This window comes from Sus scrofa, chromosome 2 (genome assembly GCF_054392235.1).
Source record: "Sus scrofa isolate SSC_HxYL_T2T_F1_AM1 chromosome 2, Sscrofa_HxYL_maternal_Yorkshire_Landrace_v2.0, whole genome shotgun sequence".
NCBI lineage: Eukaryota > Metazoa > Chordata > Mammalia > Artiodactyla > Suidae > Sus > Sus scrofa.
Window position 1 is genome coordinate 157580440 of NC_139384.1, and position 26062 is coordinate 157606501.

Genomic DNA, 26062 nt, shown 5'->3' on the forward strand with positions numbered 1-26062 from the left:
TTAGAACACGCCATCACCCATGCACAAAAATAAACTTGAAGTGGCTTTCAAGACTTAAATATAAGACGAAGCACCATAAAATTGCTAGAAGAGAATAGAGGCAAATATTTTCTGACATAAATCATAGATAGCACTGTTTCCTTAGACCGTCTTTCAAGGAAACAGAAATGTAGCAAAAATAAGAGTTCCCTGGTGGCCTACTGCTTAAAGGATCTAGTGTTGCTATTGCTGTAGCTTGGGTCACTACATAATGCAGGTTCAATCCTTGGCCCATAACTTCCACATGGCCTGGGTGGGCACTGCCAAAAAAAAAAAAAAAAAGCAAAAATAAACAAATGGGGATGGAATAAATTAGGAGTTTGGGATTAACGTACAGACACTACTATGTATAAAATAGACAACTAACAAGGAACTGAGCATATAGCAGTGTAGACTAGTGGAACAGTACAGCAATAGTATAATAGTGCAGTATACCTACTATATGGCAGAGGGAACTCTACTCACTATACCACAACAACCTACAAGGGAAAAGAATGAGATATACAAATATATATGTATATAAACATATATATTTACACGTCTTTGCATGTATAACTAAATCACCTTGCTATCTATGCCCCTGACGCTAACACAAAATTGTAAATCAACTATACTCCAACAAAATTAAAAACAAAAAACAGGAAAAAATAAATAAATAAAAAACAAATGGGAGTTCCCATGGGGGGTGCAATGGAAGCAAATCCGACTAGTATCCATGAGGTCATGGGTTCAATCCCTGGCCTCGCTCAGTGGGTCGGGAATCCGGAATTGCTGTGAGCTGTGGTGTAGGTCACAAATGCAGCTCGGATCCTGTGTTTCTGTGGCTGTGGGGTAGGCTAGCAGCTGTAGCTCTGATTCGACCCCTAGTCTGGGAAAAAAAAAAAAAAGAAGAAGAAGAAGAAGAAGAAATACCACTTATGTATAGAATCTATTTTTATTTATTTATTTATTTATTTCGTCTTTTTTTGTAAGGCCACAGCTGCACCATGTGAAAGTTCCCAGGCCAGGGGTCAAATAGGAGCTACACCTGCCAGCCTACACTCATGGCAATGCCAGATCAAGAGCCTCATCTGTTTGACTTACACTGCAGCTTGTGGCAACAGGGGATCCTTAACCCACTGAGCAAGGTCAGGGATTGAACCGTGTCCTCAAGGATACTACTTGTTACCACTGAACCACCACAGGAACTCCCTATATGGGGGATATAAAATACAAGACAAATCAGCACATCTATGAAACAAAAACAGACTCACAGATAAAGAGAACAGACCATGGTTGGGGGGCGGGGGGAGGGGAGGAGTGGGAGTTTGGGGTTAGCAGAGGCCAACTATTATCGACAGGATGGATAAACAACACAGTCCTGCTGTGTAGCACAGCAGACTGTATTCAATATTCTGCGATAAGCCATAATAGAAAAGAATGTGGAAAAGAGTACATACGTCTAACGGAGTCCCTCTGCTGTACAGCGGAAATTAACACAACATTGTCAATCAACTACATTTCAATAAAACACAAAATCGTAAAAAACCAAACTCGCCCCACACAAGATGTTTATGATATGCCCCTGAGAAAGCACTTATCACAAAAAGTAATTTATTTCCTTTTGTCCCCCTTGACAGGGAACTCCTTGAGGTCAGGGCCACGTTTTGTTCAGCTTTTCATCTCCCAGGGGCCGAATGATACACAGACCTATCGTGAATTTCTACTGGGGCACAGATATACACACATAATGAACGTTTAACTATTAATACGTTGACAGTTAACAATCACCTATCTTTTAGGCAATGATTAAGCCACAACCTCCACTAGGTCATTTACTAAGTATGCTTTAATATTATTTAAATGATTTTTTTTAAATAAGTCTTTTTTCTTTCTTTTTTTTTTTTTTTTTTTTTTTTTTTGGCCTCACCAGCAGCATGCAGAAGTTTCCTGGCCAGGTCTGGAACCAGAGCCACAGAGGTGCAGTGACTCAAGCCAGAGCAGCGACAATGCTGGATCCTTAACCACTAGGCCACCAGGGAGCATGCAAAAATGTCATTATTTAAATGTGCACATCATTCATGCTCATGCTCCCCTTTATCACTCTAAGGTAGTAAGGATTTCTTTCTTTTTTTTTTTTGTCTTTTGGCCTTTTCTAGGGCCGCTCTCACGGCATATAGAGGTTCCCAGGCTAGGGGTCGAATCAGAACTGTAGCCGCCAGCCTACGCCAGAGCCACAGCAACTCGGGATCCGAGCCATGTCTGCAACCTACATGGCAACGCTGGATCCTTAACCCACCGAGCGAGGCCAGGGATCGAACCCGCAACCTCATGGTTCCTAGTCGGATTCGTTAACCACTGCGCCACGACGGAAACTCCAGTAGTAAGGATTTCTACAGGCTACTTTTCCCAGCTTTTTATTTTCAAGTTCATGGGATACATGTAACGATTATTGTTAGGATTCCTATAATGATTTTTAACAAGTACTTTAAAAGCACCTATGTGTGGCAACATTTAACCTTGTATATGGCATAACTGCAAGCAATCCCTGTGCATGAGCCAACTTACCTTCCCCCAAGGACTCCAGAAGATACTATGTTGCATATAAGGAAACTGAGGCTCTGGAAAATGAACTTACTTGCCCACACTCAGGCAGCTAGAAGCACCTTGACCCTGATGCCAGAGCCCAGGCCCGCCTCTCTGCAGCTTGTCCTTTCACTGCGCCTCATCTTCCAGGAGAATTGAGGAGAGGAAGATAACAGTGAAGAAAGACTATTACGGTGTGCGCAAAAAGATAAATAACCATTATGTTAACCGAGGCCTGTCATTTCTCACACCACCTATGTTGGAAATATGGATCCACCCCAAATATTTCAGAAACTCTGCAGGGAGGGATGTTCCATGCATGTACGTGTCAAATTTGCAAGGGAGAAAAGATAGCATCAGAAATGGAAACATTATTAATTACCCAATCACCTTTCTACTCTAAATGGAAATAGCCATTCATAAATCTCCTTTATGAATGTGAGAGTAAACACTCAGACCATTTTGTTGAGAACATCAGGATCCTCACTAGAATAAATAAAACCCAAGGCCATGGTGTTGAAGCAAAGAAACTATTTCAATCTGTCCATTTCATTACAGTACCCAAAGTAAGCACATGGCGCTGAATCCCACAGCGATTTAAGCTGGAAATTACATAAGGCTAAACCCCAGAAGCGTGTATTTCATTCAATAAGGATTGGCGGAATACCTACTATGTCCCAGGATTTCTTTGGGTACCTGAGATACATCAGGAACAGATGACAAAATCTCTATTCAGGAAGGTGACTCTCTATGCACAAGGACTCTTTTGTCCTATAACATAAGAAAATCAATTTGAACAACTCTACGCTTAGAAAAACTGTAACTTCCCTGGTCTCATTTGAGAATAAACAAGAAAAACCCAGGCTTCACCATCACTCTCTAGGGCCTTTCTAATGACTTTCAATTTCAGGGAGACAAAATTTAGGAAGATTTTTAGAAAGAAAATTTAGGAATCCAGCTCATGCAAAGTGAGCCCATTAAAGAGACTCAGGTGAGCTTTCAGAGACCAGGGAGCCTGTAGGCTGCTACATGCATCCATGCAACAGTGTGTTCTCTTTGTAGCTGGTTCTCTGTAGCAGGAAGGAACCTGCTCTAAATGATGAGAACTAGAAAACTAAGAGTTACCCAAAGAAAGAAGCCAAAACACCCTGTCAAGAGCACCGACATGACAATTCATGGCAAGTTCAGTTTAGCATCTGATGAATAAACCATTTTGGGTTTCACAGCATTCCTCCACGAAAAGTTCATCGAGAAACATTACATTCCAGGAACAAAGAATGTTGTGGTGTTTGTTTTTCAAGGTGCCACTTTGCTTTGAAAGCATGTAGCTTATGTTTTGCCTGTGGCATCCAACAGGCAGGTGTAAGAAGAGCAAGCATTCCTCGGGTTTTAAAAATAGTAGTATATTATAACTTGGAAGGCAAGTCCTAACATACCAGAAGCCAGAGATCAGTAGACTATTTAAAACAGAACTTCCTCCGTGCTGCAGACACCTGCAAACATACCACTGCGTAAAAGCAGACTAAATGCTTCCCGGAGACCCTTGTATGATTGTCCCTTCTGCCAAGTGCTTTCCTTTGAATAAAAAACACATAAAGACTAAAAGAAAAATAAAAGCGTATGTTGCCAAAAGGATCATTCTTACTACCATATGCTTAAGAAAAATATACGCTTGGAGTTCCCACTGTGGCTTGGCAGTAATGAACCCGGACTAGTATCCATGAGGACACAGGTTCAAACCCTGGCCTCACTCAGTGGGTTAAAGGATCTGGCATTGCAGTGAGCTGTGGTGTAGGTCGCAGACACAGCTCGTATCTGGTGTTGCTGTGGCTGTGGTGTAGGGCAGCAGCTACAGCTCCGATTACACCCCTCGACTGGGCACCTCCATATGCCAAGGGTGCAGCCCTAAAAAGAAAAAAAATGTATGCCTGTCAAACTGTTACTTGTTTGATCCTCACAACAATCCTGGGAGATAGGTGGGGTACAGGGCCTATTATTTCAAAGATGAGACATTAAGACAGTAGGGTTGTGTTGTGCATGTTGCTCACTGCACAAGGTTTTCCCATCAAGCCAGTGGGCACAGGGCTACAGCTACCCAGAGGAAGGAGGACTTTTTTCTGACTTGCATAAGTCGCCTCATATACTTTCCACTATCCCCATTTACTGTGAGCTCATGGGGCAGACTGCCTAGATGACATCTCTTTCTAATTTGCACAAGGGCACAGTATAGGCTGGAGAAAACAGTTTCCCAACGTCACCTCAAAGCTCCTTTAACGAAGGAAGCAGGGGAGGGGGTGTGGGGAAAGGGAACCCTTCTACACTGCCAGTGGGAATGTACATTAGTACGGAAACTGTATGAAGGTTCCAGAAAACTAAATCTAGAACCACCATATGATCCAGCAATTCCACTCCTGGGCATATATTTGGACAAAACCATAACTCAAAAAGATACATACATGCTATGGTCACTGTTGCACTATTCACAATAACCAAGACATGGAAGAAAACCTAAATGTCCATGGGCAGATGAATGGATAAAGAAGATGTGGTACATATACTCAATGGAATACTACTCAGGCATTAAAAAGAACAAAAGGATGCCATTTCCAACAGCACAGATGCAACTAGAGATTCTCATACTAAGTGAAGTCAGTCAGAAAGAGAAAGACAAATACCATACGATAGTCTACTTCTACATGGAATCTAAAATATGGCACAAAGAAACCTATTTACAAAAAACAGAAAGAGGCTCACAGACACATAAAACGTATTTGTGGTTGCCCGGGGTGGGGGGTGGGGGGGGGCGGAGATGGACTAGGAGCCTGGGGTTAGTAAATGCAAACTATTACATTTAGAATGGATAAGCAATGAGGTCCTGCTGTACAGTACAGGGAACTACATCCAGTCTCCTGGGATAGACCATGATAAAAGATAATATAAGGAAGGCAGGAATTCCCACTATGCCTCAGCAGGTTAAGAACCGGACTAGTATCCATGAGGATGTGGGTTCAACCCCTGGCCTCGCTCAGTGGGTTAAGGATCCAGTGTTGCCACAGTCTGTGGTGTAGGTCGGAGATGCGGCTTGGATCTGGCATTGCTGTGGCTGTGGCATAGGGCAGTGGAGAAGGCCTGCAGTTGCAGCTTCAATTTGACTCCTAGCCTGGGAACTTCCAAGTGCCTTGGGTGTGGCTCTGAAAAAAAAAAGAAAGAAAGAAAAGGAAAAAAAAGGAATGTAGGGAGTTCCCACTGTGACAAAATAGGTTAATGATCCAGTTTGTCTCTGTGGTTGTTGCCAGCTCAATCCCCAGCCCAGCACAGTGGGTTAAGGATCCAGCATTGCTACAGCTGTGGCATAGGCCACAGATGTGGCTTGGATTCTATCCCTGGCCTAGGAATGGCCATATGCCACAGGTGTGGCCAAAAAAGGAAAAAAAAAAAAAAAAAAAAAGAAGGAATGTATATAGTGTGTGTATAAATATATATGACTGGGTTACTTTGCTGTACAGCAGAAACTGGCACAACAGTGTAAATCAAGTATACTTTGATTTAAAAAATTAGTTTAAAAAAATGAAGGAGGCAGGTCTACCAACATCCAGTTTATGGCTTTATTTATTTATTTATTTGTGCACTCCCACAGAATAGGCAAGTTCCAGGGCCAGGGATCAAACCCGCACCGCAGCTGCATCCAAGCCACAGTAGTGACAATGCAGCATCTTTAACCCAGTGCACCCCCAGGGAACTCTGAGTTCACAGCTTTAATTCCCACAGTAAATGCATTTTATTGACATCCTCGAGACAGTCACACATCCCTGTTCCGGGACCTGTGAAGGGCTGCTTTGCGAACAGAAAGAGCAGAGACGGCACTGCCCCATCCCTGACCTTTTCTGCAAACGTTCTCCTCCCCTTTCCCTCGCCCAGCCTCTGAAAATGTCCTCCTCAGCCTTTATTTACTAGGTGCCAGACACTGTGCTAAGAATGTAATAAGAATTCTTCCAGATACAATGAAGTTTCCATCGTGGCTCAGAGGGTTCAGAATCCAACTAGGATCCTTGAGGATGCAGGTTCAACCCCTAGCCTTGCTCAGTGGGTTAAGGATCCCAGCATTGCTGCAAGCTGCTGTGTAGCTTGCAGATGTGGCTCGGATCTGGCATTGCTTTGGCTGTGGCATAGGCCGGCAGGGGCAGCTCTGACTGAACCCCTAGCCTGGGAACTTCTATATGCCACAAGTGTGGCCCTAAAAAAAAAAAAAAAAAAGAAGAAGAAGAAGAATTCTTCTAGATTCTAACTGAAACCAGCTAGACAAGCAGCTTTAGGGTATACAGCACATGGCCCCCAAAAACCACTCATCTGAGCCTAGGCAACCTGCAGAAAAGGGAGAATTAAAAGCCTACCATCAGGAGTTCCCATCGTGGCACAGTGGTTAACGAATCCAACTAGGAACCATGAGGTTGCGGGTTCGGTCCCTGCCCTTGCTCAGTGGGTTGACGATGTGGCATTGCCGTGAGCTGTGGTGCAGGTTGCAGACACAGCTCGGATCACACGTTGCTGAGGCTCTGGTGTGGGCTGGTGGCTATGGCTCCGATTAGACCCCTAGCCTGGGAATCTCCATATGCCGTGGGAGCGGCCCAAGAAATAGCAAAAAGACCAAAAAAAAAAAAAAAAAAAAAAGCCTACCATCAGTTTAAGCCACAAAATCTCCAGAGGGTGATTTGTTACACAGCAAATCAAAACTGTAACACTGTATTTTCTCTCCCTACCATACTTCAAAGCTGTACCTTTATATCAAGCACAGCAGGTCCACCCAGAGGAATAAACCCTGAGAGAAGAGGGCAGGCAAAGGGAAACTGAGGCTGAATAAAGAACACTGCAAAATTGAGACTGCCACATTTTCTCCCTCAATGATTATCTGAGTGCCTGGTATGTGCAAGGCAGCTCAGCCTGGCGATGAGCGGTGTGGGCTTGGACTCAGATGTGCTGCAATCCTGGCTCTCCCGACAGCTAGCTGTGGGAACTTGCAAAAGCTGCTTCAACTTCTCTGAACATATTTCTACAGTCCACGGAACGGAAGGCCATCACAACTACTTCCCAAAGCTTCCGAGAGGAGTAAGCGTGATATTTATGAAAGCACTTCCTTCCCCAGCCCCATGCGTCTAGGAAACTCCTACTCAAGCTTCAATTTCCCAATCACCACTTTCTCCAGGAAGTCCTTGCTCAGGGCCACTTTCCAGGACGTCAGCAGGCCCCGCCTCCATCCTGTCACAACACCGGGCACTTTCCCTGTGTAAATAAATACACACCACCAACTGGAGTGATGCGTTTCCTTGTTGATCACTTATCAAGTCGGTCTCACCCACTAGAGATCATTGGCCCCATGAGAAGAGGGTCTGTCTGTGGTGCCCTAGCGACCAGCAGTGGGCCTAGCACCTGGAAGAAAAGTGCCTCTAAGCACCTGCTGAATGAAAAGAAAAGCATTTAGCCCAGAAGCTTAGCACACGTCAATCACTCTCTAGATGAGACCTTGGTGCTGTGCTAGGTGCTTCTGCAGGAGTGATAGCTACTCCAAAGAAGCTTCGAGTCTACAGAGGGAAAAGACACATGCAGAAGTAACTATCCAACAATAAGGCCCAAAGTGTCCCTCCAGCTCTAACAAGGACAACCAAGAAAGGTGTTCCCAAGGAACAGTGGCACTGGAGGGTCCACACTCCGAAGGGCTGGTCCTAACAAAAAACACGGTGTTGGCTGGTTCTCTTCTGGGTTCAGAGGCCTGGCCCAAGACAAAGTCTCCATCAGATCTGTAATTCACGTTTTCATTCAGTTATTCATTCATCATTCATCAGATCTGTACTGAGCACCCAGCAGGTGCCAGGTACTCCTCTGGACCCAGTGGATCAATTAACAATATCAGCAAGGTGACAGTCCCCTCCAAAAAGGCCCAGTCCTACTCACTCCTTTGTGACCTGGGCGCCCAACTGCAACTGCATTCCCTCCTCTAACAGGAAGTCAGGTCTTTTTTTTTTTTTTTTTTTTCTTTTATGTCTTTTTAGGGCCACACCTGCAGCATAGGGAGGTTCCCAGGCTAGGGGTCGAAGTGGAGCTGTAGCTGCTGGCCTACACCACAGCCACAGCAACTTAGGACCCGAGCCACATCTGCGACCTACACCACAGCTCACGGCAATGCCGGATCCTTAACCCACTGAGCGAGGCCAGGGATGGAACCCTCGTTCCTCATAGATGCGAGTAGGGTTCGTTAACCACTGAGCCAGGACAGGAACCAGAAGTCAGGTCTTAGCACTTAAGAAAATGCATCTCCTCCCCCCACTCCCCCATTTGGCTTCCAGGGGGCAGATGGGGAGCATGGCCAGTGGTGGCTGCCCAAGGCAAGTTACAATTCTTGCAAATCCTGTTTAAGAAGGTAAAAGCTGAAAGAAGAGTTCCCGGTACAACACTCTCATCTCACCATGTCTGTAAACAAAGGATATTGTGGCCATAAATTCTTCAACCTCTGCAGCCCCCAACAACCCAGTCCCCAGGGGGGATTTAGTTCAGATAAAAACAGGATACTGGCTCCAGATCATTAAGGCACATATCAAAGGAATTTCAGTGAGCCCATAGCCCGCAATCTTCGCATACACAGAAAAGTGCTAAATCCCTTAACTTGAGATGGCTCGTTGTCTTTAATTAGCAGTATTCTTTGGATATTCCAATAACTGGTTTGTTTGAACTCCAATCTAACCTGGCTCCCCCCTAACCTCAGCTTCTGGGATGCTGTGTCTGGGCTTAAATCCTCAGCAAGTATGCCAAATAAAACATAGCTCTCAACTTTGTGCACTGTTTTAAACCCACACATCTTAGATGCAGACATTGAAGCTGAGAGAGATGACCCTTAAATGGTGTCATCCAGTGAACTAAAGGCAGAACCAGAGGTGAATCCAGGGGTCCCGTCTCGCAAGCCTGGGTGCTTTTCATTCTACCAAGAAATTTCCCATTCTACCATTACCAGCCACAGTCCCAGGAGGCGCCCTTGAGATAAACAGGGCCACTGAATATTGAGGCCCAAGGTGTGCAGTTATATCACACAAAAAATAACCTTTTAAAGAACTAAGTAGCATCAGTTACTGTGATAAGAGCTTTACAGGAATACTTTGCTTGAATCTTCACAACAACCCCTGAGTTGGGACTTTAGTTCTTCCCATTTTACATATTATAAAACTAAACTAAGGCACGGAGTCTACCCCAAGGCCCACAGCTGCTTAACGAGAGCCAAGTGCTGAGGTGGTAACACGACAGAGCTGAGTAAACTGGGATGAAGGCTTCGGCGGCTCCCGCCAGCTTTCAACGATGCTCTAGAGAGTGAAGTGCAATTTCAACCCGGCTCCAGCACTGCGGTTCTCCCCGAGCCTCCCTCCCCCAAAGCCTCTCCCTCCAGGTGGGGCAGGGTGTGAACGTGAGGCCGCGCACGGAGACTTTTCCGGGATCCTCGAGGGGTAGCCTTCGAGAAAAGGCACCCCCGCCCTCGCCCCGCACATCCCAGAGGCGCAACCTGCGGCTGGAGCGAGCGCAGCAGAGCAGAGCAGAGGAGAGGGGGAGCTGAGGGAGCCCGCAGCCTCGGGGGCACAAGGCTGAGCCCCCGGGCAGCTCCAGAGAACCCGAACCCCGGCCGGACCGGAGCAGGACGAGTACCTTTCGGAGGAAGCTGGCGACCACCTGCTCGAAGGGATACTTGAACACCTCGTGCACGTCCACGGTGACCCCCATCCCCGCGCGCCCACCACGCCTCCGCCCGCACACCGCCGCTGGAGATCTGCCCGTGCAGGGCCGCAGGCGTCCACGCCGGAGCAGCCAAAGGGGCGTGGGGTGTTTCTTTCCTCCTTTTTCAAACTTCTGAAACTTTATTGTCCACTCAGGGAAACTGACAGTCCGTCTCGCCCCGCCCCCTTCAGCTGGCGTCCTAGTCTGGGCGGCGGGCGTGGGAGGCGCGGAGGCCGGGTCAGTGCTGGCTGGCGGTGCCAGGGGCCGCCCCGCCCCACCTCCGCCCACGCCACGCCCACGCCCCGGGGCCCAGCCACGCCACGCCCATGGCCACTCCCTCGCCCGGGCCACGCCTGCGGACCCAAGTTTCCGCCGGCGAGCCTCCAGCAACTGCCCCGAGTTCTTGGACCTTGCGTCTGGGGCATCTGTCATCACCTCGCCTGGAGCCTTACTTAAGCAGCTATTGGCAGCACTAAAGAAAATAATACTAAATACATCAACTACCCTCCCTCCAAGTTTAGGGACTGTTCTCTATGACCCTCCTCCGTGTTGGGAGTTTCAAGTGACAAAGGCCCATGACTGCATTACTCACAGGACCGGGCAGCTGCCTCTGAGGTTTAGGTTAGGTCTCAAGGACTTAAAAATTGGCGGTATCTGCACGTGCCTCCGTAAGGCAATGCCTATGCCCATTAAACACGATGGCGTTAAACGATGGAGCAAGGAACAAAGGGCTACGAAAGGGATTTTGAGTGTGCTTCACTCCACTGCACAGATTTTACAAGAGGAAGCGAGTGAATCCGTTAATCCGATACCTTCTTTAACATATTATTTCCTGAGCACCTCCTCTGTGTCAAGCACTCTGCTGGATTGACAGGCTCTGGATCCAGCAGTAAGCAAAGCACAGTCTCTGTTGTCATGGAGGATGGATGAGCCAGATGATTAAACACCCGATACACACAAATAGGAGGAGAAGCAGGATAACAGGTCAAAGTTATAGGTGGCATGATTTTCGCTAGGATGAAGAGGAAGTCTCCGGGGTGGTGGCTTTGACATTTGTAATTTCGTAATCTTACTTACCCTGACACACAGTCATACCTGGCTGGCAAAACCCTAGCCTTGGATACAGCTAGTTCTCCACTTACTGCCTCACCCAAGCCCGTGAAAAAGCCTGGAGGCAAACTGATAGCTTAGGCCTCTCTTTACATTCATAATCACTAACCTCAAGGGGCCTTTTTCATGGTGCTTAGACAAAAACACTGCATTTCTCTAATCCACTTACTGTCCCAAGCTCCTCTCACTTCAAATCTCCAACACCTTCTCCCCAGCCTTATCCTCACTGGTAAATAGGAAACCTCTCTATACCACATCTGTCTGCCCACCTGTCAAATGCCCTGCCTTCTCTCCTGTTCTCATGGACGAACTGTTAGCACTTAATTTGGTCCACCAAGTCCAGATGTGGGCTGCAGCTGGTTAGCAAATACCTCTCCTTCAAAAAAAAAAAAAAAAGGAGTTCTCATCGTGGCTCAGCGAAAACAAATCCAACTAGTATCCATGAGGATGCGGGTTCCATCCCTGGCTTTGCTCAGTCAGTAAGGATCTGACATTGCCGTGAGCTGTGGTGTAGGCCAGCAGCTACAGCTCCAATTCGACCCCTAGCCTGAGAACCTTCATATGCCACGGGTGCAGCCCTAAAAAGACAACTAAGTAATTATAATTAGTTTGAGTAAATTTACATAATTTAATGTTTAATAACAGCCGTGTTCAATAACCACCTGATGGGTTTCAGAACACAATATCCCAAAACATGGCACCTTAGCATATAGGATATTTCAAGCTGAAGAAGTTTGTCAAAACAGCCGAAGCAGGAAAATCTCTCTGGCTTCTCCTCGCCCTTCGCCCCTGAGGCAGGTCAGTCGGAATCTCCTCCCGTGACCAGCGGCGCCCACTCTACACCTGGAGGAAGCAGCATGTTCGTCTCCGGGATGAAGGGTCACCGGGAAGAATCTGAACAAACAGGCCGTGCCGAGATTCCCCGGTTTTACCTAATTTTCCTCTTTTACCCTTCGTCCTATCCCTTTTCTCCACAACTGCCCACTCTTCACCAAACCCAGGATAAAAACACTTAGATTTACCATTTCTTCAGGTCTTCATTTCCGTGTCACTTACAAAACTCGGAGTAAGCAAGTGTGTATCCTTTTCTCCCATTAATCTGTTTTCGTTTGGGTTTGGGTTGGGGTGGGTTTTTTTGTTTTCTGTTTGTTTGGTTCTGGTCGGTTTACTTTTCACATCCAGCCGGGACCCTAAGAGTGTCAAGGAAAACTCTTCCCTCCTCCACAGCTCCACCACTCTCCTAAAAGTTTCTTTCCTCTTTCTGGTTCCAGGACATCTCTTGAGCCATAGCTACTCCCTCTTTCATATATCGTCAGTTTCGCCTCTACTCAATCATTACAACCAGCATACAAGTATTTTGTGATTTCATCCCTCTTCAAAAAAATCCACCCTTAGGAGTTCCCACTGTGGCTCTGTGGAAATGAATCTGACTAATATCCATGAGCACGCAGGTTCGATCCCTGGCCTTGCTCAGTGGGTTAAGGATCTGACGTTGCTGTGAGCTGTGGTGTCGGTTGCAGACACGGCTTGGATCTGGCATTGCTGTGGCTGTGGGGTAGGCTGGCAGCTACAGCTCTGATTCGACCCCTAGCCTGGGAACCTCCATATGCTGAGGGTGCAGGCTGATGCCCAAAAAAAGTTCAGCCTTAACCCCTTATCTTCTTCCAGCCCCAGCCCCGTGTCAATTCCCTGCTCCATTTTGCTCCTATAATCTCTTGAACCTGTTCCAACAAGTTCAGGCCTCTGAACCTACTGTTATCAAGGTCAGTCATGACCAAATTGCTAAACCTATTAGTTAATTCTTGATTCCCACCTTACTAAACCTATGGGCTGCATTATCCAGGAATACTGAATGAGGAATGGGGTGGGGATTAAGTGCCAAAGCTATTACCTGTGTAAAGGGACCCTACAACACCACCCTCTCCTTCTTACAGGAAAAACAAACAAACACCGGTGTCCCTAGGGGATCACACAGAAATAATCACTTACTTGTGGAGATTATGGGGTCCCTCACCTGCCTCTGCTGCCAGACAGCAGCTGGAGACAGTATGAAACAGAAGCCCAGCTCCAGGATGGGCCCTGCGCCTCTGCTCTTCCCTAACCCCTGATTTCTTCTAGAATGTGTCTTGGACAGCGGCCCACACACTCCTGATTAACTGGGCAAAGATTAAAGGACCCAGCACTGTGCTTGGGCAGGTTGGCTGGGTGACTCGTGGAAGAACAAATGCCACCTGCCCATTCCAAGGACACCAGGGCTCTCCGAAGGTGAAAACGGGGAGGCCACTGCCGAGCAGTCTTGTGCTGAGACTCACAGCCAGTTGACACAACCATAACTTTACTTGCTGTGTCCCCAAAGAAGAGAGAAGCGCTGAGAAACAAATTCCCTTTTCTTTGAAATTGGGAGGTTTGACCAGTCAGGGACTGGAGTTTGCAAATTTGCTGGCCAACCTCACACGTCCATGACTTTATTTGGTCTTTAAGATACCAAACTCATCTTGGGATCTTCAAGGCGAAGTCCAGTAGTTGGAACCCAGTAGGCATCTAACACCTTTTGATGGAATGAGTGGACGACTGACCCTTTACGAATGCTCTGAGGTTTAAGGAGCTGAAGAGCTTCGGCCCTGACCCTCTCCCTCCCCTCTGACCTCTCTGCTTTTCTCACCCTCCTCATGCTGCTTCAGTTCCCTCTTCTGACCAGCTCTCTTTCACTGATCTTTTTTTATCCAATCTCAACACTCGTCTCTTGGCGTGAACGCGCCACTGAACTGTGAGGCTGTCCAGACTGGAGAGAAATGTGTGTTACCCACGCCTCCCTCTACAGCAATACAGCACCACGTACGAAAAACCTCCGTCGTCCTCTCGGTTTGTTTGTCTTCCTTTCTTCTCACGCCACTACCACACTCACAACGCTTCTGACACCAAATGTGTGGGAGTTTCTCTGTCACCCCGTTGAGCATCCTCCAATTTAGCTCACTTCTGACACTACCTGTCTGGGGATAGCATCGGATGCCACAGGTTAAGAGCTCAGGCCCACAAGACTGTCCCTCCCTTCATGGGCTGATCACAAGTCCAGGTGGGCACCCCTACTTCAGATGGATGGGCAGAGCTTCCCACGACCCCCGCTTTGGCTCAATTTATTTGCTAGAGAAGCTCACAGAACTCAGGGAAACAGTTTACTTACTATTCCCTGGTTTATTATAAAAGAACATGATAGGAGTTCCCACTGTGGCCCAGTGGGTTAAGAACCCAACTAGTATCCATGAGGATGTGGGTTCGATCCCTGGCCTCGCTCAGTGGGTTAAGGATCAGCATTGCCACAACCTGCAGAGCTGCAGTGTAGGTCTCAGAAACAGCTCCCATCTGGCATTGCTGTGGCTGTGGTGTAAGCCAGCAGCTGCAGCTCCAATTTAACCCCTAGCCTGAGAACTTCCATATGCCACAGATGTGGCCTTAAAAAGGAAAAAAAAAAAAAAAAAAAAAAAAAAGGACGTGATACAGGATGGAGATGAACACCCAGATGGAAGAGATGAAGAGATGCAGAGGCGGGTGGAAGGGGCACCAAACTTGCCTGGCACTTTCTCAGGCCAGGCGGCTCCCCCAGCACCACCACGCTTCACCAACCTGGAAGCTCTCCAAACCCCATACTTGGGGGATGTTTATGGAGGCTTCATCCTGCCTGGAGGTAGGATCAATCATTAACTCCATTTTTAGTCCCTCTCCCTCCTCTGGAGAGTGGGAGGTGGAGTTGAAAATGTCAAGTTTCGCATCCTGGTTTGGTCTCTCCGGTGATGGACTCCCATCCGGGAGCCCACCCAGAGTTGCCTCATTAGAACAAAAGATGCTCCTATCACCCAGGAAATTCCAAGGGATTGAGGAGCTTGGTGTCAGGAACAGAGTCAAAGACCCAATATTAGGACACAACGTGTTCCCAGTGCTCTGATCACTTAGGATATTACAAGGGTTTTAGGAATCGGTGCCAGGAGGAGGTTAAAGTGAGGAGGAGGGGATACAGGGGCAGCGGGGGCGGGGGGGGGGCAGCAGAGGCAGAGAGAGTTTTTTTCTGTTATTTCACAAGGGCCGAGTAAAAATGTGCGGCACATAGTACATGGTGAATTAACTCATGAATACTTAACCTGGACTAGGACCTTGAGCAGTTTCCTTCCTGTCCCTGCCCCTCAGTTTCACCATCAACAAAATGACCAAGTGGGTCAAGATTATCTCTAAATTCCCTTCTGCCCCCTGAGATTTCAGAGCGGGATTAGAGAGAGACTCAGGATACCGGGATGCAAGCAGCAATTTGCAGGGATAAGAAGGCAAAATCTCAGAACAGGTTCGTGATGTCAGGGTAGGGTACCCCCATGGCATCAGTGAACCAGGCTTCTCTTCCCCTAGTTAAGGATGCGACTGATTCTCCAGTGAAGTGTACGATCAGGGCCACCCACCGTGGCTGTTCTCTCGCTCCCTGTCCATCCCCTGCTCAACCAGTTCCTGCTTCACCTACACCCCACTCACCTGGCTAATCTTCCCTCGAAATCATAGAGCCTCATCAGAAAATACCTACACACTTGCCCCCTGACTCAGCTGGTGACTGTTCTAATCTTTAGATCTGAACTCCCTGCGCTATGACTGTTCCTCAAAGGGGCGTGACTTTCTGCCAGTTTCCCTGGTACCCTGACATCCATTCCCTCTACCCCTACCCTCTGTAATAGGTAGCGCACCCTGCCACCATGGCCTGCCCTCTGTGTGCCGCACACAGTGGGGTGTCACCCCAGGACCTCGATTCAGACGTGCAAGTCCTCCTGTACATTAAAGCTCTGATGACTCTGTCCCTGACTCCAGGCTCTCTCTTCAGTCCTGAGGCTGGGCCGGGAGGCCTGCAAGGTGCAACCCGACACAAAGGAAGTTCCTGAATTTTAATCAGGCAGAGAGGAAACATTTCAGGGCAAGGAGTCAGCTAGTTAGACGCGTTAGAGAGGAACTTAGAGGTTTGGCAAATCCCAACGCTGAGCAAAAGAAACATGTATAGTGTCCAGTCTTACACAAGCAGGTGTGCCAAGGAGGAAAACTCAAGCGGGGAAGAAGGGTGATAAATGAGGGTAGGGCAGAAGGGAAGAGCTCCCAGGGAAGGAGACTCTGAAATAAAAGACTGGGAAGAAGACAGGGAGCAAGTCAAGCTCAGGTTGGGGGGATGAAGGGTCCAGGCGGAGGGAGTGGCCTTGAGACAGCCTTCCTTTGCCTGCTGTTTTGAGCACCAAGGCCAGGGAACCTGGAGCAGGGTCCTGGGAGACATGATCAGCAAAGCCAAAAGGTCACAGAGGGTCTTCTAGGCCACTGTGAAGGCAGCTTTGTCTCTGAGTGAAATAGGCAGCTGCTGAGAACTTTGAGCCGGGGAGGGACAGGACCTGAACTATAGCCACCATGAAAATCCTTGTGGGTGGATTTTTATCAGCATGTTTTATTGCTTTTTCAGAACAGAGTCCTTAAGGGTAGTCACTGGGTAAAAAGATAGGACCATTTTTGAGGACGATTTTAACCCTGTCAGCACCTCGATCTTAGACTTCCAGGCACTGGAACTGTGAGGAAATGAATTTCCGTTGTTTAAGCTGCTCGTTCATAACTCATCCTTTGTTATGGCGGCTGCAGCAAACTCCTACATCATCTTAACTCACCCCTCTGCTAAAATCCTCTTTCCAAATGAGGTCACATTCCCATGCACTGGGTGTTAAGGCTTCAACCCCTTCTGGAGGACAAATTCAACCTGCAGCAGCAGACACGAACAAGGTGAAATATGAAGAAAATCTGGTGGAACCAGATCTCCAGGTCTAGTCTTCAAATCTCACCTGTTTCCCATTGCTCCTTGAATTTTCTGAGTTTCTGGAGACTCCGTCCAATAAATCTCCTTTTATGCTTAAGTTCTCCATCGCTTTCAACTGAGACTCCTACCTCATATGACATGGAAAAAATTTAGCTGTTATGAGGTCCTATGCCAGGAAAAAAAGAAAGAAAAAAAAAATCACTCTTTCTTGGCTGCCAGGCTTCCTTCCTTCTGCAAATCAGCCCAACTCCTGAGACCCTTGAAAGTTGGGCTGCCTTTCACATCTATATTTTCAATTCTGTTTTTACGTTTTCCACCTTGGTTGTTTAGAAATCCAGTAAGAATTTTATGCATTTGTTTGGTAAAATTGCCTCCTTCAAGACCAATTCACCTTACAATATTAGTGCAAAAGGGGGAATTTTCTTTGCAATAGCAGTCGCAATGAATGGCATGCCTTTTAAAAGAATCTATTTAAGGTATTTCCTGTCTGGGAAGACTGATTTTAAAAGATTGATCTCGCACCAGACTGAAGACCAGAAATTGCTGAAGGGCAGCTGTGGTCACAACAGAGAGAACAATAGTAATAAAACCAAAGGCCCACAGAGAAAATTTCAAAAGAAGTGTAACTTAGAAAGTGAAGGGGTAACATATTCGGCCTCGATGCAAGTAAGTTTACAGGGTCTTTCCCCTGCCCGTCTTTTATTCCAGGGGAAGTAGGTGTGAGCAGTTAGGGATGGAAGAGCTGGAATGGCCAGAGGGGCGACCAGGAAGAGCCCGAAGCAAAGAGCGAGCAAGTCTGGGGACAGATCACGACCTTAACACAACCCAACTCTGCCTTGAGCTAGTTCCTACTTTCCTCAAAGGACTCTCTGATGGATGAGGTCAGGCAGAAATGAGAAGACAGGAGGTTTGGGGGTGCTTCGGGGAGACACAGCCATCAGGCAGTGAGGAATGCAGGATTGGGATTGGGCCCCCAAATATGGTTCCACCTGAGGCTCAGCCAACCCTACAGGAAGCTCTGGTGCTGGGTGACAGGTGAGGCAATCCCTCTGCAGTGGAAGCCAGTTCCCAGGAAGGAGCACGGCTGTGGGGTGGGAGCTGGGGGAGCACAGGCCCTGAAGAGGGGATCCGGGTGGAGTACCACCTCCATGAACTTTATCGTCCACAGGTTACAGATGAATACACTGAAGCTTGGAGAGCTTAATTAATCCATCCAAAAGAAGTAGAATCCAGGAGTTCCCGTCGTGGTGCAGTGGTTAATGAATCCGACTAGGAACCATGAGGTTGAGGGTTCAATCCCTGGCCTTGCTCTGCGGGTTAGGGATCTGGCGTTGCTGTGAGCTGTGGCATAGGTCGCAGACGCAGCTCAGATCCTGCGTTGCTGTGGCTCTGGTGTAGGCCAGCGGCTACAGCTCCGATTGGACCCCTAGCCTGGGAACCTCCATATGCCGCAGAAGCGGCCCTAGAAAAGGCAAAAAAAAAAAAAAAAAAAAAAAAAAAGTAGAATCCAGAGTTCCCTGGTGGCCAAGTGGGTTAAGGATCCTGTGCTGTCACTGCTGTGGCTCATGGTCACTGCTGTGGCACAGGTTTGATCCCTGGTCCAGGAACTTCCACATGTTGGAGGTGCAGCCAATGCAGGGGGATAGCGGGGAATAGAATCCAGTCTCCCCAAATTTTTACTAATAGGTCAACTAATAGACACAAATTAGCTGGAAGAACACTGAAATGATTTGAAGACAGAACACACAAGAGTGTTCATATTAAAGGCACTGATATCTCTAAAGAAAAAAATAAGCCAATCAAAAGATCTACTGGTGACTTATAAAAGCATGAGAAAATAAAATTAAAGAGGTAAATACAGGTTTTGGAGAAATTATCCCTAGAAATAGAGAATTCGTACAAGGACCTTGAATAAATTCTTTCCTTATTGGAAAAAAATTTGTTTCCTAAAATAATCACATCAAAATTAACCTAAGCCAGGAGTTCTCGTTGTGGCTCAGTGGTAACAAACCCGACTAGGATCCATGAGGATGCAGGTTCGATCCCGTGCCTCACTCAGTGGGTTAAGGATCCAGCCTTGCCGTGAGCTGTGGTGTAGGTCGCAGATGTAGTTTCCACTCAAGCCTTAGCCTGGGAATGTCCATATGCTGTGGGTACAGCCCAAAAAACAGAAAAAAAAAAAATTAACGTAAGCCATCAAGCAACTGCCTATGTTTTCTCACCAAGCCAGCTAATCTTATCAGTAAGAGCATATCCAATTAGGGTGGTAGTGATGTCTCAGAATCAAGTGGTTTCTGACCTTGCTGTTAACTTCCCAATGGCTTCTGTGACTACTGAGGATGATATTATGCGGTGGTTGTGTGTACTTGGTGACCCCAAGTCTACCCCTACGACTTGGATCTTCTCTTAGAGATGATGTAACATAGATGCAGAGCATGCCAGTCAGAGGGTTAATTCCACGGATGGAACTATGACACATGCATGCACCTAACCTGATCCTTACTTGAGACCGAGTGTAACAGACTTGCCTTTTTTTTTTTGCTACATTGTCATTATACATGGTGACCAGAGGGCTAGGCCAGCCTGTTGTTTCTACATGAAATAACATTCCAGTGAAGCTCTCAGAGTCTCCCTAGGACAACCAATTAAACAACAGTTAAAGGATGGGGTGACCATTCCTAGACCTCCTGAGATGCTAACTAGTCCAACAACATCTGCTTCCCTGACCTCAGAGCTGGAGTAAAGAGGAAGCTTCAAGGGCAATTTCTCTGGGCACAAATCTTTAAAGACCGACTCATCTACCACCACAGATGATATCAACCAGCCAAAAGATGCCCCATGACCTGGGAATGAATGAGGAACAGCGCAGCTTATAATTAATCAATGATGGGGTTTCAGAAGAAAGAGACAATCCATGCTTCCCCTCCAGCACCTCTGGGACTAGATGGGGTTGGTGGCAGGTGGCCAAGGGAGAAGGCAATTAAGCGAGAAAGAACTGGTCAGGCTGGTTCCTTGGACAAACATTTCTAGGACTCTGGAGGCCTATGTAAGGGGAATAAATAATTCTTCCTGGGTCTATTCATTCCTTCTACCAGCATCTATTAAGCATCATCTGTGCAGCTGGTACAGAAATGTTAGAACATAAAGAAAAGTAGGAGTTGGTTCTTTCTGCAAAGCTCGGGCTGGGGATGATTGGTCGTTTACTCTGCATTCATTCTGTCCTCTGTCTTCAAATGAGAACCCTGTTTTCCTTTGGGTTTTCACTGCCTTTCCCAGCTTCGGTACTGGGCCTTACTGGCCTGGGAATGATCTGCATTGCCAGTGATTAGCCATAGAATGGGTATCTGACCAGTTTGGACCAATGAGACATGAAAAAAGTTGACTTTGGCCTTCTGTTAATTAACTCCTCCTCCTCTGGATATGAATAAGGACGGGTCCCTCCCTAACTCTGGCTAGCAGACATCCTATACGGACTCAGCCTTGGTGAAGACAGAAACCAACAGGGGGAAAATCTGGGCCTTCAGTGAACACACTGGAGCCCCTGATAGATGACTCCCAAATTCCACACTCTTTTCATCGCCCATAACATAAGCAAACAAACCCGCTCTAGCCAGTTTGAGCTGGATTCTTTTACCTGCAACCTGGAAAATCCTAATTGGTAAAAAGCGAACCGTCTCAAGTTAGCTCCCCTGGAGAGGTATCTTCTAAAATCAAGCCATTGGATAAAGTACTTTGCTGGAATTCGATTGCAAATTTCTCAAAGATGGGACTGGGTCTAACATTTCTTTGTATTTCTGGCACCCTGCAAACACTAAGTGCTGAATCTTTCATGCAATTCAGATAAAATAATGTATAAATAAGTGCTCTGGTAGGGGAAATTGCTACTTAAATAAAATAATAAAGGAAAAAAGCACTCATACAATCTGTTTGTAATAACAGGTAACATTTCCTGGGCACTTAATATGAGCAGGGCACTGTTCTTTGTGTAATTGCTTTGGGTAATTTGCATGTGTTAACTTATTTCTTCCTCATCACAAAAGCCAGGTACTATTATTATCCACCGTTTACAGATGAAGTTGAGGCCCAGTATGTTTACTCAGATATTAGAAGAAAGTTTGCTTAAGACAAAAATTCTCAGAAGTTAAACAACTAATGACTAATAAAAGTAAAATCTTAAAACTCTGCATACTTCAATCAATAGGACCGATCTAAGCCAGTTCATAACAGGATTATGTTACACCTAGACAGAAGGAGAGTATGAAAAATATAGATATATTTATGTGGGTTTTTTTGTTTGTTTTTTGTTTTTTCCTTTTTAGGGCCACACCCTTGGCATACAGAGGTTCCCAGGCTAGGGGTCTAATCAGAGCTACAGCTGCCGGCCAACACCACAGCCACTCCAGATCCTTACCCATTTATCGAGGCCAGGGATCGAACCCACAACCTCATGGTTCCTAGTCAGATTCATTTCCCCTGCGCCACAATGGGAACTCCTATTTAGGTTTTTTTTACATTTTAATATGCTATGATGATTTATAGATTTTTGGAAAGTTGTTTTTTCACTTTGCTGCAGTCCAAAGTTTATTGTAGGGAGTTTCTGTTGTGGTTCAGCAGGTTAAGAAGCCAACTAGTATCCATGGGGACACAGGTTCGATCCCTGGCCTCACATGGTGGGTTAAGGATCCAGTGATGCCTCGAGCTGTGGTATAGGTTGCAGACTCAGCTCAGATCTGGTGTCACTGTGGCTGTGGTGTAGGCCAGAAGCTGCAGCTCCATTTCGACCCCAACCTGGGAACTTCCATATGCCACATGTGTGGGCCTAAAAAGAATGAAAAAATAAAATAAAAAACAAACTTTATTGTAGAGGCATTTGATAATCCACACTGTTAGTCCAATCTATTCCCTGTCCTGTCTTTTACTAAAAGTGAGACATACCAGGCCATGCATCTTTGAGCCAAAATTCCCCAAATTCTGTCCCACGTTTTTATCTTAAAATCTGTAAGTACCCAATGGGTAGTATTTGATGTTATTTCTTTTAATAAATAAATTTTGGGAGCCACCTTGTGCTGGGCAGTTTTCCAAATACTAAGGAAACATCAATAAACAAAATAGATAGACAGTTGATCCTTGAACAACATAGGTTTGAACTGCTCAGGTCTACTTATAGGCCAATTTTTTAAATAAATTAATATTTGCATTTTCATTTTACAGCTCTTTAAATTAACTAAGTGTGGCGGAAAGTTTGTGTTCCATTAAAGATCACAATAAGGGGAATAATAATAATAAAAAAAACTAAAATTTGAGTCTATCCAAACCGTTTCACCTGCCTGCTCTTGGGTGAGTTATTTATTAATTCCTTCGTGGGTTTTTTTTTTTTTTTTTTTGGCAGAATTGGCAGTTTGCCGATTTGCAACTGTGTGGGGTCCGCACCCTGAACCTCACGTTCTTCAAGGGTCAAATGTCATTCCTGCCCTCAAGGAGCTTACCTTCTAGTAAGGGAAATAGACATTGAACAAATCACCACGCAAATAAATACAAAATTACATCTTCTTCCTTGAAAGATAAGTAAAGGGACTGCTGGGAGATAATAAAAGAGGTATCTCGTTCAGTTGGTGTGTGCACCAAAGAAAGCCCTCCCAAGAAAGGGACATTAAACATGAGAGCAGAAAGAAAAGAGTCCTGGATATCTTTTGTTATTTTCTTAGCCAACATCATTTCAATTCTTCTATAACCATCATCCAAGTCTCTCTCCAGAATATTTGCAGACTCTTTCCACACTCACTGCAGTGGTGCTTTGGAGAAATTTCTGCCACCTGTCAATGCTGGGATGGGGCCGAGACGTGGACAGTGTATGCCACCTTCCTGGCCAGTTATGCATTCAGATGGTTCAAACATGGGAACCTGGTCTCTGTGAGGCCAACCACAGCAGCAAGGCTCCATCCATCCAAGGCCTTCAGTTTAAGCTACCTTATCCATTGCATTGAGTGTGGTGAAGACATGACCTTGCAACTCTAGGAGGGAGATGACATATAACTGAGAGACAGAAATATTGAGAAATGGATCCCCTTGTCATTACCGGAGATCTAGGTTTTTTGTTTTGGTTTGTTTTTTAAAACCACACGTGCGGCATATGGAAGTTCCCAGGCTAGGGGTCCAATCAGAGCTACAGCTGCAGGCCTACGCCACAGTCACAGCAACACGAGATGTGTGACACATCTGCGACCTACACCACAGCTCACGGCATCGAGCTCCAGTTTAGACGATGCCTGACTATATCCACCCTTGTGAAACACAGCACACTCCTTTCTGGCGAGAGCTGGTGGGGTAGGCACAAGTGTTTTTTTCCTGGACCTGCTCCTCCTGGACATATGGTAGGACTGCATTTCTCACCCCTTTAAGTTAGAAACAAGACTTGATTCGGCCATTATAATGTGAGCAGACTTAATGTGTGCCATTTCCAGGCAGAAGTCGCTTTCTTTCCTTTTTTTTTTTTTTTTTTTTTTTCTTTTTATGGCCACATGTGCAGCATATGGAAATTCCTGGGCTAGGGGTCAAACTGGAACTACAGCTGCAGGGTACACCACAGCCACAGCAACACTGGATCCAAGCTGCCTCTTTGACCTAGGCTGCAGCTTACAGCAACACCAGATCCTTATCCCACTGAGCAAGGCCAGGGATCGAACCTGCATTGATATAGAAACAACACCAGGTCCTTAACCCACTGAGCCACAAGGGGAACTCCTAGGCAGAAGTCTTTAAGAGCTGGTATACACCGCCCACGTTTTCTCCCCCAGCCAATCAAATACATCCAAATGGTGGAGACTCTGTCAACCCCAGATCCTGGCTGAGCGTCACTGAGGGCAGAGCTCCCATCAACCAAGACAGAGAAATGACAGCTTGGACGTCTCGGAGTTGTTCCTTATTGCAGCGTAACTCAGCCCCAACTGACTTATACCCATCACTTGAATTGTGTTTTTCTGTCTTTTGCAATAGAAATATGATGAGTACAAGGAAGGTGGTAAAAATAAATAGATAAATAAAAGATAAAGCGTTCCAGTGAACGCGTCAGGTGAAGGGAAGAAACTGAACTGGAGGCTGAGAAGGGAGGACTTGTTTTGAGGCTAATGCAGTGATCCAAGCAGGAAGTGGTGTTGATTGGACTGTGGTGATGGTACGGACTATGGAAAATGATAGAGAGATTCAAAATGGATTTTAGGGGTAGAAAATGACAGGAATAATTTTTCACTGCCAAGACCCATTGCTTCCTCATTTTGACTTTAAAAGGCCCATGGGGAGTTCCCATTGTGGTTCAGCAGGTTAAGAACTCATTGTAGTCTTCTTGAGAATGTGGGTTCCATCCCTGGCCTTGCTCAGGGGGTTAAGGATCCGGTGTTGCCACAAGCCACAGTGTATTTTGCAGATGCAGCTTGGATCCAGTGTTGCTATGGCTGTGGTGTAGACCGCAGCTGCAGTTCCATCTTGACCCCTAGCTCAAGAACTTCCATATGCTGGAGGTGTGGCCATAAAAAGAAAAAAATAATAAAAGTAAAACAAACAAAAAAATTATTAAAAGGCCCAGGGGCAGCATTAAAAATTAATAAGCTGAGAGTCAGGTGCCCTCCATTCTGGGGTTAAGCCCGTCAAGTGGGACGTGACCTTGGACGAGTCCGTTCCTTTTCAGACCTTCGCTTCTCATCTTTATAAAAGAAGCAGGGGGAGTTAAGAATATCTCTACTTCTTCTTGTAAGCACTGCCATTCTACAGAGCTTGATCACAGGACGTTCTCCTATCAAAATATTTGACTGTGATAAGCATCTCTGACTCGACTCAGGAAATGAAGAATTGAAAACTCGTAAGCCTTTGCCTGAGGTCAGGAATTTGGTTTGTAAAATGAGGGCAAGATATCACCCAGTGGCATTAAAAGGGCTGGAAGCCTCTGATGATGACGCCCGTTTATTTAACACAAGTGTCTGAAAAGTGGCCCCGATGGTGTATGTGGGACACTGTCGCTATGACTCACTCTGACTTGGATGCAGACTCTTGTACATTAACTCTGTTCCTCCAAAGATAACATATAAATCGAGATGCAGAAAAGCTACCCAAGCCGTGCTGGACAGCGTGACCTTCACAGGCTCTTCATCCCAACACTGGTCACGATGGTGGGGTTTCCCAAAAGGGGCACTTAGATGCTTTGACTCGATATATGGACAAGCAAGTATTTTGAGCAGTTACCTCCCCTCTGTTTATTTACAGAAGTCTCCATCAGCTTACTGATGCTGCCCCCTCTCTGCTCCCTCACTCACTTCTGCCGGGGTGGCGAGTTTGGAGGACAAACTAAGTTGAGCAGCTCAGGCTTCCTCTCCCTACCTTTCTGAATCTGCCTCCTGCTGGGAGGACTGGTGTGCTGTCCTTGGCTGTGAGGGAAATGGGGCCGTGAAAATTCCAGCACTCATACCTCCATCCTAATGGATGCTGGAAAAATACGGCCCCTCAATGAAACCCTATGTTTCTACTGATTTTTTTTTTTTTTTTGACTTTTTAGGGCTGCGCCCATGGCATATGGAGGTTCACAGGCTAGGGGTCCAATCAGAGCTACAGCTGCTGGCCTACACCACAGCCACAGCAATGCCCGATCTGAGCTGTGTCTGCGACCTACACCACAGCTCCTGCCAACGCTGGCTTCTCAACCCCATTGAGTGAGGCCAGGGATCGAACCTGCATCCTCATGGATCCTAGTTGGGTTCAATAAACGCTAAGCCACAACGGGAACTCCTCTACAGATAT

General features: G+C 46.4%; 1 protein-coding gene across 9 annotated transcripts in view; it reads right to left on the reverse strand.

Moving 5' to 3' along the window:
* Positions 1–10486, reverse strand: part of PRELID2 (PRELI domain containing 2) — an 81782-nt gene extending 71296 nt beyond the window's left edge. For 6 of the 9 annotated variants that reach the window (XR_014838976.1, XM_005661780.4, XM_021084956.2 and 3 more), the window contains exon 1: positions 10285–10486. Coding sequence is in view for 5 of the 9 variants with exons in the window: in XM_005661780.4 (XP_005661837.1) it covers positions 10285–10359 (75 nt within the window). In the remaining 4 variants the exon portion in view is untranslated. Of the gene's footprint in view, positions 1–1908; positions 5625–8820 lie in introns of those variants that run through there. The other 3 variants (XR_014838973.1, XR_014838975.1, XR_014838974.1) reach the window with 3 other exon arrangements.
* Positions 10487–26062: the final 15576 nt, after the last annotated feature.